This window comes from Elephas maximus, chromosome 4, assembly GCF_024166365.1.
Source record: "Elephas maximus indicus isolate mEleMax1 chromosome 4, mEleMax1 primary haplotype, whole genome shotgun sequence".
Lineage (NCBI taxonomy): Eukaryota > Metazoa > Chordata > Mammalia > Proboscidea > Elephantidae > Elephas > Elephas maximus.
Genome location: NC_064822.1, coordinates 182,028,320 through 182,050,025, shown reverse-complemented (window position 1 = coordinate 182,050,025; position 21,706 = coordinate 182,028,320). Strand labels below are relative to the sequence as shown.

The following is a 21,706-nucleotide window of genomic DNA, read 5'->3' as shown; positions in this document are numbered from 1 at the left end:
AATGAACGTAACAAAGAAAACCTGATTTCTAAATAGGATCCTGCTTACAGGTACAGGGGCCAGGATTTCAAGACACATTTTGGAGGACACAATTTAATCGATAACACTTCCCTGGCCTGTTTAATTCAAAAAGACTTATCAAGCACCAGCTTAGGGTCAAGCCTGGCACTGGGAATATAGACCTGACCAAAATTGGGCTGCTACCCTCAAGGAGCTCCCTGTCTAGCCCGGCAAAGTCAGGCCCAGGTCTCTGCTGAGACGGCACCTCGTTGGTGAGGACCCCCTTGCTCCCCTTACCTGCCTCTGTTTTTCTCCTTCACACTTCCGCCTCCGGAAATACTGCGCATCTATCCGTTTTGCCTTCGACCTTCACTCCTGTCTTAGCTCTCTAGTGTTGCTATAACAGAAATTCCACAAGTGGGGGCTTTAACGAACAGACATATATTTTCTCACAGTTTAGGAGGCTAAAAAAAAAAAAAAGAACTGCCATCAAATCGATTTTGACTCACAGTGACCCTATTGGACAGACTAGAAGTGCCCCATAGGGTTTCCAAGGCAGTAAATCTTTACAGAAGCAGACTGCGACAACTTTCTCCCTCGGAGCAGCTGTGGGTCGACCTTTTGGTTAGCAGCCAAGTGCTTTAACTACTGTGCCACCTAGACGGCCAAATTTAGGGCACCGGCGCTAGAGGAAGGGTTTCTCTCTCTGTCGGCTCTGGGGAAATGTCCTTGTTTCTTTTCAGCGTCTCTTCCTCGGTTGCTTGGTGATCTTCATGTAGTGTGGCATCTATCACCCCCACCTGTGCTTCCTTACTTCTGTACCTAATCTACACTGATATGACCTCCTAACATTAACAAAGAAAACCCTATTCCCACATGGGATGACATGCACAGTATAGAGGTTAGGACTTACAATGCATATTTTTGAGGGACACAGTTCAATCCATAACAGCTCCCTGATTCCCCAGTAGCACGTGAGCTCCATGAGAGCAGGGACTTGTCTGCTGTTGCTCGTTGCGTCTGCTAGGGTGCCATGCTGTGGGGCCACTTGCTGAGCGAGGGGATGACCTGAAGTGCTGGCAGCAGCCAGGGTCCCACGGAGGCTGTAACATCCCCCTCTTCTTTCCCACTGATGTCCCCGCCACAGCCGCGACCACCTGCTCTGCCTGGACGGAGGGGGTGTGAAAGGACTCGTCATCATCCAGCTCCTCATCGCCATCGAGAAGGCCTCAGGCGTCGCCACCAAGGACCTCTTTGACTGGGTGGCTGGGACCAGTACAGGGGGCATCCTGGCCCTGGCCATTCTGCACAGTAAGGGCAGCCCCCCGGGGGGTGGGGCAGGGTGGGGTGGGGTGAGACCCGCCCTCAAAGAGGGCCAAGTTTGCTTTCGGAGCTGTGCAGCAGAGGGCATGGGGTAGGGAAGGACCATAAACCAGAGCCTTGCGGGCAGTGAGGGTGTAGGGCTGAGCCTAGAAGGAGAAAGGCTGGAAGGACGGGCTGCAGCTAGATGTCCGCCCCCTCCCCCGACCCCGCCGCCCCAGAGGCCAGAACCAGTGGCTCCTCCTTCAGTGTTGGAAGCATTTTTTTTTAATTGTGAACATATCCACACCAAAACATTTGCCAATTCCACAGTTTCTACGTGTGAAATTCAGTGACATTGCTTATATTCTTCGTATTGTGCAACCGTTGTTGGTGCTAATGGTTGCCGTCGAGTCAGTCTCAACTCACGGCCACCTCTTGTGTACAGAGCAGAACTGCTTCCTAGGATTTTCAAGGCTCTTACCTTTCGGAAGCAGATCGCCAGGCCTGTCTTCTGAGGCCCTTCTGGGTGGTTTTGAACCGCCAGCCTTTCAGCCAGTAGTCCAATGTTTAACCATTTTCGCCTCCCAGGGACTCTGTGCAACCATTATCACTATCTTTTTCCGAATTATCCCACCATCATTAACATAAACTCAATGCTAAGTGAAGCATTTTTATCTTGGTTGCCTCAACCTCTCCTCCGCTCACCCCAGCAGGGTGGGCACCCCAGGGCCTGGACACCTGCTGGAAACAAGGAGGCCATCTAGGACAAATGGGGTGGTGGCCCGAGGACTGAGGAGCCTCGAGTCCCAGAGTGTCTGAGCCCTGGTCCACCTGCTTCATTTTACCCACAGGTTGGAGAAATATGATGGCCCTAAACGGGGAGACCCAAAGTCATATCACTCTTCAGTGGGCTTGCTCAGGCTAGAACCCAGTTCCCAAACTCTCTGCCCAGAGTCTGCCCAAGGCCACAGGTTGCTTCCACCACAGCTTCATGAAGGCTGGGTGGGCACCAAGTCCCAGGGACAGACAGGACACTGTACTGACTGGACAGACTTCTGAGTAGGCCAGTGTTCACCTCAAGTGGGGTCTCCTTTGTGGAGTTTGAGCTGCGTGATACTGAGTGTGAGGGTGGCCCCCAGAATCACTGAGCAGCCCAGCTACCACTCAGATAGGAATTGTCCTTGGTCTCAGCAACCCTGACTGGCAGGTCCAGCTGGTGCTGGCAGGATTTTATGCCCTCCAAGGTAGCTTTCAAGTCTGGATCCTGATTGTCCATAGCCCAGAAGGCACCAGAGAGGACCCTGTGGGGGCATGAAGGTGCTGTGGGCCAGGTCTGTGCTGGCTGCTGGGGTGCAGAGCTGAGGCAGGGGGCCATGGTGGGTCGGGGAGACAGACGTGCTCTGTGTGTTTCCTGGGCGGTGTGGGGAGGGCCATGGCTGGCAGTCCAGCATGCATCCAAAGTGTGGGCACAGCCAACCCAGGAGGCCACTGAGAGCAGCGCCCCAGGGTCTCTGGGAAGAGGGGTCAACAGTCAGCAAGTGAGACTTTATTGTCTGCGGCACTTCATTGACAAGCATTTCACTTCGTTTTGGTGATTCTCCCTATCACCCTGTGAGGTGAATAGGGTATTACCGCCCTTACAGGTGGGGAAACTAAGGACCAGAGAGGGTCATGAGTGAGCTGCCCTGGGCTTCCGTCTGTACACCCAGCTCTCTGTGCTCACTTCCTGGCACCTTTCCTGGATCCTGTCCTCCCCTGGCCTCGGGCCACACCTCCCCTCTCTGGTCCTAAGTTTCTGTCTTCCAGTGAGAGAAGAGCCATCTCCAGAGTTTGTCTCCAGTGCATGAGGGTGTGGGGCCTGAGGGGGCAGACTGGGAGGTCCCAGCCTCTCCTCAGGAAAGGGCCACTTCCTTCTTCAGGGGACATTTCTCCTCCATCCAGAGTCGTCTTTAGACTCCAGGGAGCTCTGGCAGGGATGTGCCCATCCACCAAGTCCGACCTCTCCCATGGGCAGGAACCCCCTTTCCGGCCCTTTCCTGCCAGCCTCTGCCTGCACAGCACCCCACCAGGCAGGCAGGGCGGCCCCTCTTTCCTGTGAGGGGAACTGCCCCTTTGTAACTCCATATGTTTGACCTTGTCTGTGCTCCAAGAGAGGACAGGGCTGTGCCTTCTTTTCCATGACAGACAGGAATGGATCCAGCTTTTAAGTGGCTTAGAGTTTATACAGTTCAGGGCCACTCCTATAAAGAAAATAACACAAAATTAAGGACATTGCTTAATGAGTAGAGAGTTTCTGTTTTAGAAATAGTGGTGATGGTTGCATACCATACAAATGTAATCAATGCCACTGAACTGTTAAAAATGGCAAATTGTATGGTATACATTCTACCACAATAATAGAAGAATTAAGCGTGGACCTTGAGGGTGCTCCAGGGGGATTTCTGCCTGTACCGGAAGTTGCCAGGGAAGACCCAGAAGCTGACGCTTGTTTGGTGCCTGGGTAACCCGGGTCTGCTGCTGGCCCTGCAGCCATGCACAGGCCCTCTGTTGGGGTGCTCCTCCCCACACCAACCTCTGTGTCCTAGACAAGTCCATGGCCTACATGCGCGGCGTGTACTTCCGCATGAAGGACGAAGTGTTCCGGGGCTCACGGCCCTACGAGTCGGGACCTCTGGAGGAGTTTCTGAAGCGGGAGTTCGGTGAGCACACCAAGATGACAGACATCAAGAAACCCAAGTAAGCCTTCCACAGCCAGCTGCCCTTGGTTTTGGCCCTCGGCTGTGTACTGGTGGGCTGTTCCCAGGGGGTGGGGAGGTCTGATTAAAGCTTGGGGCAGGTGGGGCACTTCCCCTGGAGGACACCCTCAGCCCAGGAGGGGAGCAGGGCTCCCACTACCTGGAGGCGGAAGGCAGGGGTGTGATGCTCATATGGGCACCCAGGCACATGCTGAGGGACATGGCCTTCTGGTCCTGGCTCTGCCCAGCCTGGCCAGGGAGGACACGTAGTTCCATCTGTGGCAGGGTCCAGGGGCTGCCTGGCCAGAGGTCTGGCCTACCCTTCTCTGAGGCCAAGTGAGCAGAGCCTCGGCCCTTGCTGCCGAAGCACAAGGAAGACCCTGGCCTTTAAAATGGCATGGCCACCACTGTCTCACGTTTCAAATAGCACTTGCACCCATGTTCCAACTACTAGGTTATAATCAGATGGCTTCAGTTCTGCCTTTAATTTAAGGCTTCCAGGCCTGAGCTACTTTAAGGCAGGCTTTGGAAAACCCTGGTGGTGTAGTGGTTAAGAGTTATGGCTGCTAACCAAAAGGTCAGCAGTTCGAATCCACCAGGCGCTCTCTAAACCCCCTATGGGGCAGTCCTGCTCTGTCCTATAGGGCTGCTATGAGTCAGGATCAACTCGACCGCAATGGGTTTGGTTTGTTTGTTTGTCTGTTTAGTTTGGAGACCAAAAGAGAAAGTTGCATTCCCAAGAAGCACCTGCTTGGGAGGCCCAAATCCTAAAAGGGTTGTCCAAGGACTCTAAGCAATCCATCTTCAGCCTCCATTTAGGGCTAGATGAAAGACGTGTCACACAGGCGCCTGACACAGGAGTGTCTTGAGCGTTTCCTGGGTAGGACAGAGGAGGACCCACCTGCTGAGTGCCTGTACCGCCGAGTGCACTCACCTGTGGACCTGTGTCTCAGTTTGCTCACGCTGCTGTAACAAACACCACAAGTGGGTGGCTTTAAAGAAGAGCAGTTTGTTTTCTCACAGTTCCGGAGATTCGAAGCTCAAATCAGGGCTTGGCTGTGTTTTTTTTGTGGTTCACTGGGCTTTCCTTGGTTCTTGGCCATCCTCACGTGGCATGTCTTCCCCAGATTGTGCCTGCGTTTGTGTCTAATCCGCTCTTTTTATAACTTAGAAATGATTAGGTTTAGGACACACCCTACACGGATAGGACCTCATGAACATGACAAAGAAAACCCTATTTCCAAACCAGGGCTTCCAACAGGTTCCTTCAGGTTCGAACCCCTGCAGAGAATTTGCATTTTTCTGGTAAGGGACCAATTCTGAGAACCACTAGTACAGCAGTGGTTCTCAAAATTTCTTATACATAAAAATCACCTAGGGATCTTGTTAAAATGTAGATTCGGATTCGTATATCTGGGCTGGAAATGCACATTCTAGCAGGGGTTCGAACCGGAACAAACTGGTTCTAAGCCCTGTTCCAAACGCGATTACATCCGTAGGTATGTTGTTTTTGTTAGGTGCCGTCAAGCAATCCCATGCACGACAGAACGAAACACTGCCTGGTCCTGTGCCATCCTCACAATCGTTGTTATGCTTGAGACTATTGTTGCAGCCACTGTGTCAATCCATCTCGTTCAGGGTCTTCCTCTTTTTCTCTGACCCTCTACTTTACCAGGCTTGATGTCTGTCTCCAGGGATTGGTCCCTCCTGATAATGTGTCCAAAGTATGTGAGATGAAGCCTCACCATTCTTGCTTCTAAGGAACATTCTGGCTGTACTCCTTCCAAGACAGATTTGTTCATTCTTCTGGCAGTCCGTGGTATATTCAGTATTCTTCGCCAACATCATAATTCAAAGGCATCAATTCTTACATCTTCCTCAGTCATTGTACAGCTTTCATATCATATGCACATGAGGCGATTGAAAATACCATGACTTGGTTCAGGTGCACCTTAGTCCTTAAAGTGACATCTTTGCTTTTTAACACTTTAAAGAGGTTTTTTGCAGCAGATTTGCCGAGTGCAATGCGTCTTTTGATTTCTTGACTGCTGCTTCCATGGGTGTTAATTGTGGATCCAAGTAAAATGAAATCTTCGACAACGTCAATCTTTTCTCCGTTTATCATGATGTTGCTCGTTGGTCTAGTTGTGAGGATTTTTGTTTTCTTTCTGTTGAGGTGCAATCCATACTGAAGGCTGTGGTCTTTGATCTTCATCAGTAAGTGCTTCAAGTCCTCTTCACTTTCAGCAAGCAAGGTTGTGTTATCTGCGTATCTCAGGTTGTTAATCAGTCTTCCTCCAATCGTGATGCCCTGTTCTTTTTCATATAGTCCAGCTTCTTGAATTACTTGCTCAGCATACAGATTGACTAAGTATGGTGAAAGGATACAGCCCTGACACACACCTTTCCTGACTTTAAACCACACTGTGTCCCCTTGTTCCTTTCAAAACGATTGTCTCTTGGTCTATGTACAGGTTCCTCATAAGCACAATTAAGTGTTCTGCAATTCCCATTCTTCACTATATTTTCCCTAATTTGTTATGATCCACACAGTCAAATGTCTTTGCATAGTCGAAAAAACACAGGTAAACATCTTTGTGGTATTCTCTGCTTTCAGCCAGGATCTGTCTAACATTAGCAATGATATCCCTTGTTCCTCATGCCCTTCTGAAACGGACTGGAATCTCTGGCACTTCTCTGTTGATATACTGCTGCAACCTCTTTTGAATGATCTTCAGCCAAATTTCATATTAATGACATTATTCAATAATTTCCGAATTCTGTTGGATCGCCTTTCTTTGGAATAGGCATAAATATGGATTTCTTCCAGTCGGTTGGCCAGGTAGCTGCCTTCCAAATTTCTTGACATAGATGAAAAAGCACTTCCAGCGTTGCATTCCTTTGTTGAAGCATCTCAACTGGTCTTCCATCAATTCCTGGAGCCTTGTTTTTTGCTAATGTCTTCAGTGCAGCTTGGGCTTCTTTCTTCAGTACCGTTGGTTCTTGATCATATGCTACCTCCTACAATGGTTAAACATAGTCCAGTTCTTTTTGGTACAGTGACCCTGTTTATTCCTTCCATCTTCTCTTGATGCTTCCTGCATCATTCGGTATTTTGTCCATAGAATCCTTCAGTCTTGCAACTCGAGGCTTGGGTTTTCTCTTCAGTTCTTTCAGCTTGAGAAATGCTGAGCGTGTTCTTCCCTTTTGATTTTCTAACTGTAGGTCTTTGCACATGTCATTATAATATTTTGTGTTTTCAAGTTGCCCTTTGAAATCTTCTGTTCAGCTTTTACTTCATCATTTCTTCCTTTTGCTTTAGCTGCTCAACGTCCAAGAGCAAGTTCAGAGTCTCTTCTGACATCCATTTTGGTCTTTTCTTTCTTTTCTGTCTTTTTAATGACCTCTTGCTTTCTTCGTGTATAATGTCCTTGATGTCATTCCACAACTTGCCTGGTCTTTGGTCATTAGTGCTCAATGCCTCAAATCTTTTCTTGAGATGGTCTCTAAATTCGGGTGAGATATACTCAAGGTCATATTTGGCTCTTGTAGACTTGTTTTAATTTTCTTCAGCTTCAACTCGATCTTGCATGTGAGCAATTGATGGTCTGTTCTGCAGTCAGCCCCTAGCCTTGTTCTGACTGATGATATTGAGCTTTTCCATCGCCTCTTTCTACAGATGTAGTCGATTTGATTCCTGTGTATTCCATCTGGTGAGGTCCACATATGTAGTCACCATATATGTTGGTGAAAAAGGTATTTGCAATGAAGAAGTCACTGGTCTTACAAAATTCTATCATGCAATCTCCAGCGCTGTTCTATCACCAAGGCCATATTTTCCAACTACTGATCCCTCTTTGTTTCCAACTTTCACATTCTAATCACTAGTGATTATGAATGTATCCTGATTGCATGTTTGATCAATTTCAGACAACAGAAGTTGGTAAAAACCTTTAATTTCTTTATTTTTGTCCTTAGTAGTTGGGGCCTAAATTTGAACAATAGTCATATTAACGGGTCATCCTTGCAGGCCTGTGGATATTATCCTATCACTGACAGCATTGTATTTCAGGGAAGATCTTGAAATGTTCTTTTTGACAATGAATCTCATGTCATTTCTCTTCAAGTTGTCATTCCAAGCATAGTAGACCATGTGATTGTCTGATTCACAATGGCCAATACCAGTCCATTTCAGCTCACTAATGCCTAGGATGTCGATGTTTATGCATTCCATTTCATTTTTGATGACTTCCAGTTTTCCTAGATTCATACTTTGTGCATTCCACGTTCCTGTTATTAAGGGATGTTTGCAGCTGTTTCTTCTCATTTTGAGTCGTGCCACATCAGCACATGAAGGTCCTGAAAGCTTGACTCCATCCACGTCATTAAGGTCGACTCTACTTTGAGGAGGCAGCTCTTTCCCAGTTGTATTCTGAGTGCTTTCCAACCTGAGGGGCTCATCTTCTGGGGCTGTATCAGACAGTGTTCTCCTGCTCTTTCTAGACTTTTCACTGGCCAGTATTTTTCGGAGGTAGACTGCCAGGTCCTTCTTCCGAGTCTGTCTTAGTCTGGAAGCTCAGCTGAAATCTGTCCACCACAGGTGACCCTGCTGGTATTTGAATACTGGTGACGTAACTTCCAGCTTCACAGCAACCGGCAAGACACCACAGTAAGACAAGCTGACAGGTGGGTAGGGGAGGTTACGTTAGCCTTATAAAATGAAGAAGCGTTTCCTTGTTTTCTGTTTTCTGGAAGAGTTAGTATAATAGTGACTTTATTTTTTCCTTGGCTGTTCAGTAGAGAACTTGCTGGTGAAGTCATCTAGGCCTGAAGTTTGCTTTGTGAGAAGATTATCGATGATGGAATCATGTTCTTTAATATTATAAGACTATTCAGGGTTTCTAAATGTATTTTTTAGTTAGTTTTGTTATGTCTCTTGCGGGATGCTTCCTTTTCCTCTAAATTTTCAAATTTATTGGCATGGAGTTGTTCAAAATATTCCTTTGTTATCTTTTAATGTCTACACTATGTGTTGTGATGTTTCATTCCTGATAACATATACCTTCTCTTTTCTTCTTTATCTGTCTTGTCACAGGTTTTTTTATCGTATTAGCCATAAGTCAGAATTGACTCGACAGCAACTGGTTTGGGTTTTTGGTCTAGCTTTTCAAAAAACCAACTTTGCACTATATGAATCCTCTCGATTGCATGTTTGTTTTCTGTTTCATTAATTTCTGCTCTTATATTTATTCCTTCTTCTACTTTCTTTGGAAACCCTGGTGGCGTAGTGGTTAAGTGCTACGGCTACTAACCAAAGGGTCGGCAGTTCGAATCCACCAGGCACCCCCTTGGAAGCTCTATGGGGCAGTTCTACTCTGTCCTATAGGGTCGCTATGAGTCAGAATCGACTCGAGGGCACTGGGTTTTGTTTTTATACTTTCTTTGGGCTTATTTGACTTTTTTTTTTTTAACTTCTCGAAATAAATATTTTGCTCATTAATTTTTAGCCTTTCTTTTGTTCTGATTTTCTCTAAGTACTGGTTTAATAATATCCCATAAGCACTTTTATTGTCATTCAGTTCAAAACATTTTCTCATTTGCATTGTAAGTTTTTTTTTTTTTAAGTTATTAGAAATCCATTTCTCAATTCCTGAACTTACGGGATTTTCCAGTTAGCTTTTTGTCATGAGTTGCATTGTGTCAGAGGACATGTTCTGTATGATTTTTTAAAAATCCATTCCTGTCAATTTGATTTTCAACTCACAGCTACCCAACGTGGTAGAGTGGAACTGCCCCGTAGGGTTTCCTAGGCTGTAATCTTTATGGGAGCACAGATCACCAGGTCTTCTCCCCATGGAGCAGCTGGTGGGCTGGAACTGCCGACGTTTGGGTTAGCAGCCGGACACTTAACCACTGTGCCACCAGGGCTCCTCTATGATTCAGTGCCTTTAAAATTTGTTGCAACTTGGCTTGTGGTCCTCTACAGTCAGTTTTTACAAATGTGCCTTGAATAATTTAAAAAAGCATGGATGCTGCGTGTGTCGGATACCAAGTCCTGTATGTGTCCTTTGGGTGAGGTGGCTAGGATGCGGCTTAGATCGTCCAGAGCTCCTGTATTCCGACAGAATTTCTCTCTGCTTCTGTCAGTTACTGAGGGAGGTTTACTGAAACCTCCTACTCCAGGCATTTGCCTTTTTTACCCTATCGTTCGACCATTTTTATTTTAAATATGTTGAGACTGTGCTGTTAAGAGCATGTATATTTAGATTTTTATGTATTTTTCTGGTGACTGGAACCTTTTATTATTATGAAGTGGCCCTCTTTGCCTGTAGGAATGCTTTTTGCCTTAAAGTCTATTTTGTCTGATAGTAATAGTTATACCAGCTTTCTTTTGGTTGTATTTGCATGATATGTCTATGTCTATCCTGTAATTCAACCTTTTTGAATCCTTATGTTTTAGATTGACTCTGTAAATAGCATATACTTGGATTTGTTCTTTATCAGATCTGTTCCTCTTTGTTCTTACCTGGGGCATTAGTCCATTTGTAGATTATTTTATTTTATTGTGTTTTAGGGGAAAGTCTACAATGCAAATTAGTTTCTGTCATGAGTTGAATTGTGTCCCCCCAAAATATCTGTGAACTTGGCAGGGTCATGATATCCTTGTACAGTTGTATAATTGTCTGCCGTTTTATCTTCTGATGTGATTTCCCTACGTGCTGTAAATTCTCTCACTCTTGTATAAAGGGGTGGATTAGCAGCAGTTGTATGGATGAGATCTACAAGATTGGGCAGTGTCTTAAGCCAGCCACTTTTGAGATATGAAGGGGAGAGGTGAGCAGGGAGACATGGGGACCTCATGCTGCCAGGACGGGGAGTGGGGGGCGGTGCCAGAAACAGAGCGCATCTTTTGGACCTGAGGTTCCTGCGCTAGGATGCTCCCAGGCCAGGGGAATACTGAGGACGGGGACCTTCCTCCAGGGCTGACGGAGAGGGCATTCGCCTGGAGCCGGTGCCCTGAATTCAGACTTCTAGCCTAATGGACTATGAGAGAATATACTTCTCTTTGTTAAAGCCATCCACTTGTGGTATTTCTGTTATAGCAGCACTGGATGACTAGGACAGTTTCTCACTCAAAATTTATACACAAATTGGTGACTTTGGCTGCAGTCCCTGCAGTGAATCAGCACTCTCTCCCCCTTTCCCTTTACACCCCAGGTTCCCCTTATCCATTCTCCGGTTTTCTTGTCCCTTCCTGCATTCTTATCTTTGCTTTCAGGCAGGTGTGCCCATTTGCTCTCATATACTTGATTGAACTAAGAAGCACGCTCTTCACGTGTGTTGTTTTATAGGCCTGTTTAATCTTTGGCTGAAAGGTGGACTTCAGGAATGGCTTCAGTTCTGAGTTAGCAGGGTGGCTGAGGGCCATAGTCTCAGAGGTTCCTCCAGTCTCTTGTCAGGCCAAGAAGTCTGGTCTTTTGTGTGTATGTGTGAATTTGAATTTTGTTCAGATACATGGAATACTACATAAGGATAAAGAACAATGATGAATCCATGAAACATCTCACAATGTGGATGAATCTGGAGGGCATTATGCTGAGCGAAATAAGTCAATTGCAAAAGGACGGATACAGTATGAGACCACTATTATAAAACCTCATGAAAAGGTTTACACACAGAAAAAAAAAAAAAAGATAATACGAGGAGCTGGACTATATGAAGAAGAACAGGGCATCAGGATGAGAGGAAGACTCATTAACAACCTGTGTTATGCAGATGATACAACCTTGCTTGCTGAAAGTGAAGAGGACTTGAAGCACTTACAGATGAAGATCAAAGACCACAGCCTTCAGTATGGATTATACCTCAACAGAAAGAAAACAAAAATCCTCACCACTGGACCAATGAGCAACATCATGATCAACGGAGAAAAGATTGAAGTTGTCAAGGATTTCATTTTACTTGGATCCACAATCAACACCCATGGAAGCAGCAGTCAAGAAATCAAAAGACGCATTGCATTGGGCAAATCTGCTGTAAAGGACCTCTTCAAAGTGTTGAAGAGCAAAGATGTCACCCTGAAGACTAAGGTGCGCCTGACCCAAGCCATGGTATTTTCAATCACATCATATGCATGTGAAAGCTGGACAATGAATAAGGAAGACCAAAGAAGAGTTGACGCCTTTGAATTGTGGTGTTGGCGAGGAATATTGAACATACCATGGACTGCCAAAAGAATGAACAAATCTGTCTTAGAAGAAGTGCGGCCAGAATGCTCCTTAGAGGCAAGGATGGCGAGACTGTGTCTTACATACTTTGGACATGTTGTCAGGAGGGATCAGTCCCTGGAGAAGGACATCATGCTTGGCAGAGTACAGGGTCAGCGGAAAAGAGGAAGACCCCCAACAAGGTGGATTGACACAGTGGCTGCAACAGTGAGCTCAAGCATAACAATGATTGTAAGGATGGCGCAGGACCAGGCAGTGTTTCGTTCTGTTGTGCATAGGGCTGCTATGAGTCAGAATCGACTCGATGGCACCTAACAACAACAACAACAACCATAATTTATTTATCCATTCGTCTGTTGATGCACACTCAGGTCGTTTCCATCTTTTTGTTATTGTGAATAATGTTGCAGTGAACATGTGTGTGCGTATGTCTATTCCTGTGACAGCTCTTATTTCTCTAGGGTATATTCCTAGGAGTGGGATTGCTGGATCATATGGTATTTCTATTTCTAGCTTTTTAAGGAGGTGCCATATCATTTTCCATAGTGGTCGTATCATTTTACATTCCCACCAGCAGTGCATAAGAGTTCCAATCTTCCTGAAATCTCTTCAACATTTTTTTTTATATGTACCAGTAATGTTGGGGTGAGATGGTATCTCATTGTGGTTTTGATTTGCATTTCTCTAATGGCTAAAGATCATGAGCATTTCCTCATGTGTCTCTTAGCTGCCTGAATGTCTTCTTTGATGAAGTGTCTTTTCATATCCTTTGCCCATTTTTTTAATTGACTTATTTGTCTTTTTGCTATTGAGGTGTTGAAGTATTCTATAGATTTCAGAGATTAGATCCTTGTCAGATATGTCTTAGCAAAAAATTTTTTCCCAGTCTGTAGGTTCTCTTTTTACCCTCTTGGTGGTCTTTTGATGAGTATGAGTATTTAATTTTTAGGACCTCTTAGTTATCTAGTTTATCTTCCGGAGTTTGCACATTGTTAGTTATGGCTTGTATTCTATTCATGCCATGTATTAGGGCCCTTAGCATTGTCCTTATATTTTCTTCCATGATCTTTTTTAAAAATTATTATAATTTTCTAAGATTTTCAATATATTAATGTATTTATTTTTTATTGTACTTTAGATGAAGTTTATAGAGCAAACTAGTTTCTCATTAAACAATTAATACACATATTGTTTTGTGACATTGGTTGCCAACCCCATGGTATGTCAACACTCTTCCCTTCTTGACCTTGGGTCCCCATTACTAGCTTTTCTGTCCCCTCCTGACTTTTCATCCTTGCCCCTAGGCTGGTGTGCCCATTTAGTCTCATTTTGTTTTATGGGCCTGTCTAGGGTGAACCTCAGGAGTGACTTCATTACTGAGCTATAAGGGTATCCAGGGGCCATACTCTTGGGGTTTCGCCAGTCTATGTGATATCAGTAAGTCTGGTCTTTTTTTTTTTTTTTTTGGTGAGTTAGAATTTTGTTCTACATATTTATCCAGCTCTGTCTGGGAGCCTCTATTGTGATCCCTGTCAGAGTGGTCAGTAGTGATAGCTTGGCACCATCTAGTTGTGCTGGACTCAATCTGGTGGAGGCTGTGATAGTTATGGTCCATTAGTCCTTTGGACTAATCTTTCAATTGTGTGTTTGGCTTTCTTCATTCTCCCTTGCCCCAGATGGGGTGAGACTGGTGGAATATCTTTTTTTTAATTGTGCCTTAAGTGAAAGTTTATGAATCAAGTCAGTCTCTCATACAAAAATTTGTATACACCTTGCTGTGTACTCCTGGTTGCTCTCTACCTAATGAGACAGCATACTCCTTCTCTCCACCCTGTATTCCCCATGTCCATTCAGCCAGCTTCTGTGCCCCCCTGCCTTCTCATCTCCCCTCCAGATAGGAGCTGCCCACATAGTCTTATGTGTCCACTTGAGCCAAGAAGCTCACTCCTCACCAGTATCATTTTCTATCCCATAGTCCAATCCAATCCCTATCTAAAGAGTTGGCTTTGGAAATGGTTCCAGTCTTGAGCCAACAGAAGGTCTAGGGGCCATGCATGACCTCTGGGGTCCCTCTAGTCTCAGTCAGACCATTAAGTCTGGTCTTTTTACGAGAATTTGATGTCTGCATCCCATTGCTTTCCTGCTCCATCAGGGATTTTCTGTTGTGTTCCCTCTCAGGGCAGTCATTGGTTGTAGCGGGGCACTATCTACTTCTTCTGGTCTCAGGCTGATGTAGTCTCTGATTTATGTGGCCCTTTCTGTCTCTTGGGCTCATAATTACCTTATGTCTTTGGTGTTCTTCATTCTCCTTTGCTCCAGGTGGGTTGAGACCAGTTGATGCATCTTAGACGGCCACTTGTTAGCGTTTAAGAACCCAGACGCCACTCACCAAAGAGGGATGCAGAATGTTTTCTTAATAGATTTTATTATGCCACTTGACCTAGATGTCCCTTGAAACCATGGTCCCCAGACACCACCCCACCCCCACCCTGCTGTCCTGGCCTTCGAAGCGTTCGTTTTATTCAGGAAACTTCTTTACTTTTGGTGTAGTCCAGTTATGCTGACCTCTCCTGTATTGTGTGTTGTCTTTCCCTTCACCTAAAATTGTTCTTGTCTGCTATCCAATTAGTGAATACCCCACTCCCTCCCTACTCTCATAACCATCAAAGAATATTTTCTTCTGTGTTTAAACTATTTCTTGAGTTCTTATAATAGTGGTCTCATACAATATTTGTCCTTTTGCAACTGACTAATTTCACTCAGCATAATGCCTTCCAGATTCCTCCATGTTATGAAGTGTTTCACAGATTCATCATTGTTCTTAATCGATGCATAATATTCCATTGTGTGAATATACCATAATTTATTTATCCATTCATCCATTGATGGGCACCTTGGTTGCTTCCATCTTTTTGCTATTGTAAACAGCTCTGCAATGAACATGGGTGTGCATATATCTGTTCATGTGAAGGCTCTTGTTTCTCTAGGACATATTCCAAGGAGTGGGATTGCTGGATCATATGGTAGTTCTATTTCTAGCTTTTTAAGAAAGCACCAAATCGATTTCCAAGGTGGCTGTACTATTTTACATTCCCACCAGCAGTGGACAAGTGGCTCAGTCTCTCCACAATCTCTCAGACATTTATTATTTTGCGTTTTTCGAATTAATGCCAGCCTTTGAGTAAGATGGAATTTCATCGTAGTTTCGATTTGCATTTCTCTAACGACTAATGCTCGTGAGCATTTCCTCATTTATCTGTTAGCTACCTGAATGTCTTCTTTGGTGAAGTGCCTGTTCATATCCTTTGCCCATTTTTTAATTGGGTTATTTGTCTTTTCGTTGTTGAGTTTTTGCAGTATTATGTAGATTTTAGAGATCAGACGCTGATGAGAAATGTCATAGCTAAAAACTTTTTCCCAATCTGTAGGTAATCTTTTTACTCTTTTGATGAAGTCTTTGGATGAGCATAGGTGTTTGATTTTTAGGAGCTCCCAGTTATCTGGTTTCTCTTCTGGCATTTGTGCATTGTTGGTAATGTTTATATACTGTTTATGCCATGTATTAGGGCTCCTAGCCTTGTCCCTATTTTTTCTTCTATGATCTTTATTGTTTTAGATTTTATATTTAGGTCTTTGATCCATTTTGAGTTAGTTTTTGTACATGGTGTGAGGTATGGGTCTTGTTTCATTTTTTCGCAGATGGATATCCAGTTTTGCCAGCACCATTTGTTAAAGAGACTGTCTTTTCCCCATTTAACTGACCTTGGGCCTTTGTCAAATATCAGCTGCACATATGTGGATGGATTTATGTCTGGATTCTCAATTCTGTTCCATTGGTCTATGTATCTGTTGTTGTACCAGTACCAGGCTGTTTTGACTACTGTGGCGGTATAATATGTTCAAAGAACCAACTTTTGGTCTTATTGATTCTTTGCATTGTTTTTATGTTCTCAATTTCATTTATTTCTGCTCTAATCTTTATTATTTCCTTTCTTCTGGTGGCTGTGGTTTTCGTTTGCTGTTCTCTTTCTATTTGTTCGACTTGTAGAGCTAACATTTTAATTTGGGCCTATTCTTTTTTGATGTGTGTGTTTATTGCTATAAATTGACCTCTGAGCCCTGCCTTTGCTGTGTCCCAAAGGTTTTGGCATGATATGGTTTCATTCTCATTTGATTCTAGGAATTTTTTATTGCCTCTTTGATTTCTTTTGTTCTGTTGTTTTCAAGCAAGATGTTATTCAATTTCCATGTAATTGATTTTTTTTCCCTTGATCTTCCTGTTACTGATTTCTCCTTTTATGGCATTGTGATCAGAGAGAATGCTTTGTGTTATTTCGATGTTTTGGATTTTACTGAGGTTTGCTTGTGGCCTATCCTGGAGAACGTTCCCTGTGCATTGGGAAAGAATGTGTACTTTGCTGCTGTGGCATGGCATGTTCTATATATGTTAATGTGGTCGAGTTCATTTATGGATTTTTAGTGCTTCGCCCTGGTGGTGCAGTGTTTAAGGCATTCTACTGCTAAGCAAAAGGTTGGCACTTTGAACTCACCAAATGTTTCTTGGGAGAAAGATGTGGCAGTCTGCTTCTGTACAGATGTACAGCCTTGGGGCAGTTCTACTCCGTCCTACAGGGCTGTTATGAGTCAAAATCGATTCAACAGAAGTAGGAGTAATATATTTATTTAAATTAACTAATTAGCTCAGTTTGATTTAGCTGATTGGTTTGACTGTAAGAACCTTGCGGTTAACCTAATAGTTTATATGGCTGGTCCATTTACATTTAAGTAATTACTGATATATTTGGGATTACATATGCCGTCCTATTTGGTTCTGTTTCTCTGTCTTGTCTTCTTTTGGGTTGATTGAATTTTTTGTCATTTTTATTTTCCCCCAATAGTTTGAAATTTATGTACTCATTTTTTTTTTTAAGTGTACAGAAAAAAAAAGTGTATATTATCTTATAAAAGTCTAAGTGTAATTAATACCATTACCCTCCCCTCAGATAATCAAGAATTTTTTAAATGCTTTAATTCCAGATACCTCCTCCCGTCTTATTAGTAATTGTTTTTCTGTATTGTAAAGCTATCTAGTTTTTTTAAGCCTCTTGAGACATTGTATTTTAAAATTGATGTTCATTTAGATTTATCCACTGGTGTGCTGATAAACTGGATCTCCAGGGTGGGGGAAACCCTGATTTGTAGCATTTGCCAATTCCTAGGGCATAAACACCCCTACCATGGCAGATTGCAAGCTACCAACAGTTTAAAACCAGTTTGCAAAATTTAGCAAGGCAGTAAGAGACAGCTCCAGCACACCATTCCCTATGCATGCTTGTGTGTTTGTGTTTGTGTTTGTGTTTGTGTGTGTGTGTGTATTACTCTTCATTGGGGCCATCAGTCCTGAAGTTCAAGTTTGCTGAATTTGGAACCTACCTTGAGATCAAATCTGGGTCTCTGCTCCATTTACCTCTCTGAGTTCTTACTTATCCTTAGAGTTTGGCTTGGTATTTCCTTTCTATCTTGTCAGGTCTTCTGTGCTTTTAAGAAAATTTAAAAATGTATTTTTTCCAGGATTTAACTTTTGTTCAGTGGGAGGGTTGTTCAAATAACCTGCCCACAGTATTCTGAGGAATGGAAAACCAGTCTTTCTTTTTTCCTATGCAGAGTTTTTTGCTCCCTTTTTATGTATAAATATATATTTATACATGTATACACTCAATTTTTCACCCTTTATATTTTTCTTTACAGTATAACAAATATATTTCAGTGTTACTTTGAACTTGTAAGCTTAACTTTGAATGACTGCAAAACATTCCATTGTTTACGTACCTCTTCTCTTGTTACTGGAGCCCCTGGGTGGTACAGATGGTTGAGCACTCAGCTGCTAACTGAAAGGCTGGAGGTTTGAGTCCAGAGACTCCTTGGAAAAAAGGCCTGGTGATCTGTTTCCTAAAAATCAGCCCCAAAACCCCTATGGCACACAGTTCTACTCTGCACACATAGCATTGCCATGAATCAGAAGGACTTGAAGGCAACTGGTTTGGTTTATTTGGTTTTCTACTGCTGCCATTCAGATTGTTCCCATTTTTCACCATAACAAATTATGCTGCGTTGAATAGCCTTATGCAAAAAGCTTTCAGTGTAGTGAAGATTATTCCTTTAGTATAAAAAAAAAAAAAAAAAAAAAAGACCTTCCAAAATGGAATTCCTGGATCAAAAGGTCTTAATGCATGTTAGTTTCCAAGGGGGCTATGCCAGTTTCCACTCCCAGCAGTATTTCAGGGTGCCTGTTTCTCTCAAGATGAGTAGGAGCCTTCTTTAAAGGTCATAGACTAAAGGTCATATGGTAGAGAATTTCAAAGATACCGAAGGTGACACAGTGAAAAGTCTTTCTCCCACCCTGTCTCTGCCAGCAGCCACCACACAGTTCCCCAAAGTCAGCTCACTGTTGCCAGGCGCTGCTTATGGATCCCTTCAGAGCTACCCTCTGACTGAGCAAATATGTACATATGTTTGTTTTACGACAAATGGCGGCATACCATACACACTGTCCTGCACCTTGCTTTTACCACTTAGCCATAAATCGTGGCAACATTTGTTTGTTTTGTGACAAATGGCAGCATACCAAGCACACTGTCCTGAACTTTGCTTTTTCAACTTGGCCATAAAGCATGGCTTCTCCGGTCCTTTTACAGCAACATAGAGCCCCATTGTGCAGGTGAGCTGGTGTGTAGCTAACTGTCCTTTGATGGCCGTTTCAGTTGTTTCCCGTCCTTTGCTTTTACACACTGCTGCTAATAGCTTTGTATGGGCCAGTCTCCCCAGCGTGTGAGGGTGTCACAGGATGAATCCCCAGAAGTGGGGCTGCTAGGTGGAAGGACAAGCCTGTTGGTAGTTTGGACCAACCTTGCCAAATGGCCCTCCTGAGGTTGTCCCCAGCATTGTAGGGAAGAATCTGTTTGGGGAAAGATGGGTGGGATTCTGATCAGAGGGGAAGAAGCCCACCATTTCAAAACCGAGAGGAGGCCTGGGGGACTGTGGAGTGCTGACTCGGCTGCCCAGGGTCCAGGGGTGAATGCTGGATGAGGAGAAAAGTGAGTGGGGAGGACAGGTGACTTCAGCTGCCCTGCTCCTTCCTGGTTTCTCTCCAGGGTGATGCTGACAGGGACACTGTCTGACAGGCAGCCTGCTGAACTCCACCTCTTCCGGAATTACGATGCCCCGGATACCATACGGGAACCTCGGTTCAGCCAGAATGCTAACCTAAGGCCTCCAACCCAGCCCTCAGGTTAAAACCATGTTTGCTGCATCTGTGAGAAGGCAATTGCCCAAGAGAGGCTGAGGGGTGGTGGGTGGGAGTCCTAGGCTTGCCATTGGGCACCCTCATCCCACTACCATCCACCCACTGCACCTGGTCTCTCTCCCCAGCCTTTACCTGCGGAGGACAGGCAGAGCTGGGGAGACACCAGGCCTAGGGCAGGCTAGTGGAGGCCCCTGCCTGGAGGAGGGCCCTGGAGGTCTCCAGCTGCACTCTGCCTTCCACCAGGACGCAGGACCAGACAGCAAGCACGGCCTTGTGGGTCCTGCTCCTGAGGAGCTCCCAGCCTCCACTTTTCCCACAGCCCAGGTGTTCACACACACGTGCACACGCACGTGCACACACACACACACCCTGACATCTGAGGTGGGCGGGGCTTATACCAGCCCCTTGTGCCACTGGGCCACCCTCTCCCACTCCACAGAACAGCTGGTGTGGAGGGCAGCCCGCAGCAGTGGGGCAGCCCCCACCTACTTCCGGCCCAACGGGCGCTTCCTGGATGGTGGGCTGCTGGCCAACAACCCCACGCTGGACGCCATGACTGAGATACACGAGTACAACCAGGACATGATTCGCAAGGTGAGAGCCACCGCAGGTCGGAGGGGAGGGACATGACGGCACACTGCATCCTCCCCTGCTTCAGCAAAGCTCCGTGAGGGGCGACTCCCAGGAGAGCAGATGGCTTGTATCCACGCGTCCATCTGCCAGTGCACTCCGCAGCAATTTTATCTCACACATGAACCTGTTTGATGGGTGGCATCTACACTGTGCTAAGAAGAATTCTGGGGCCTGATCTGAACCAAGTGGCGAAGACGGTTATGATCAGTTAACAGCATCCACTGTTGGGAGGCGGGCAGGAGATAGCACGCATATCATGTACATGCCAGTCCTAGCCACTGTGCCCAGCCTGGGGACACATGTTTGCCCTTGAAGCACTTAAATCTAGTGGAGAGACAGTCTGTAAACAGGAACGTGTGCCTTTAAAGGCTCTCAGATGCTATGATGGAGATCGGTGGAGGGGCCCAGGAGGAGGGTCACCTTTGCTTAGAGGCCTGGGGGCTTGGGAAAGGCTCCATGGAGGAGGGGACTGCATCCTGAGGCCTTTGGGGACGGGGCAGTGCAGATCCAGTGATCCGAAGGAAGAGAAGCAGCTGTCACCCTGAGGAGCTGGAGCAGCCAGACCCACACATGCTGAGAGAGGCGGTGTAGAGCAGCAGGGCCAGCAGGGGCCTGGAGCCAGACAGGCTCTGCATTTGGGTGCTGGCTCTACCCGTGCTTCACTTCACCTGGTAATAGTACAGCAAAATCTTTGAGAGCCGGAACTCAGTGGGACTGCCTTGTTTTTCCAGGTCTCACAAGTTTTCTGCCTTTGACAGGGTGCAGTCTTACCACTTGCCTATTACTCTCTTTTAGTAGAAGATATTTGAGTTTTCCTTCTCTGACAAGTTTCCTCCTTACACGGGTCCCAGCTTCCACAGGTTTTACTGTACCTACCAAGGAGCCCTGGTGGTACAATGGTTCAGTGCTCAGCTGCGAACTGAAAGTTGGTTCGAAACCACCCAGCAGCTCCATGGGCGAAAGACCTGGCAATCTGCTTCCAGAAAGATTACCGCCTAGAAAACCCTGTGGGGCAGTTCTACTCTGTAACAATGGGGTCCTACGACTCAGTGGCACCCAACAAAAACAACACCCCCAGGAGCGCTGTGAGGACTCAATGTGCTCTAGTCTTGGTAACTGTGTGGCTACTAAGAAGCCCTGATACAGCCCCTGGTGATGGCAGCAGGGATTCTGGGCGGTCAGAGGGGGGAGTGCCCTCTAGGGGCCAGACAGGGCAGGGCGGGCTTCTTGAAAGAGATTCAAATGAGAAGGGTCCTCAGTGGTCATCCAGCCCACACGGCTCCTTTTATGGGTGAGGAGCCCTGGACTCAGAGTGGGAGTAATTCGTTTGAGATCACCCTGCAGATTGGCAGCAGGCCTTGTTCTGGAGTGAAAGAGAGCTCCCCACCGCCCGACAGTGTGGCCTGGACAAGCCTTTTAACCCCCTCCCCCCTCCAACTGGATTAGAGTCCTCATTTGTGAAATGAGCTAATCAGTGGCCCCTCCACAGACTGGTGGGAGCAATA

The 21,706-nt window shown here is 45.4% G+C and overlaps 1 protein-coding gene across 12 annotated transcripts in view; it reads left to right on the top strand.

Annotated features, from left to right (window-relative positions):
• The window catches only part of PLA2G6 (phospholipase A2 group VI), an 82,667-nt gene that overhangs the window by 58,595 nt on the left and 2,366 nt on the right, over positions 1-21,706 (top strand). For 10 of the 12 annotated variants that reach the window (XM_049884425.1, XM_049884424.1, XM_049884422.1 and 7 more), the window contains 4 exons: positions 1,148-1,311; positions 3,888-4,038; positions 19,417-19,553; positions 20,008-20,162. In XM_049884425.1, coding sequence (XP_049740382.1) covers positions 1,148-1,311; positions 3,888-4,038; positions 19,417-19,553; positions 20,008-20,162 — 607 coding nt within the window. The other 2 variants (XR_007517402.1, XM_049884427.1) reach the window with 2 other exon arrangements.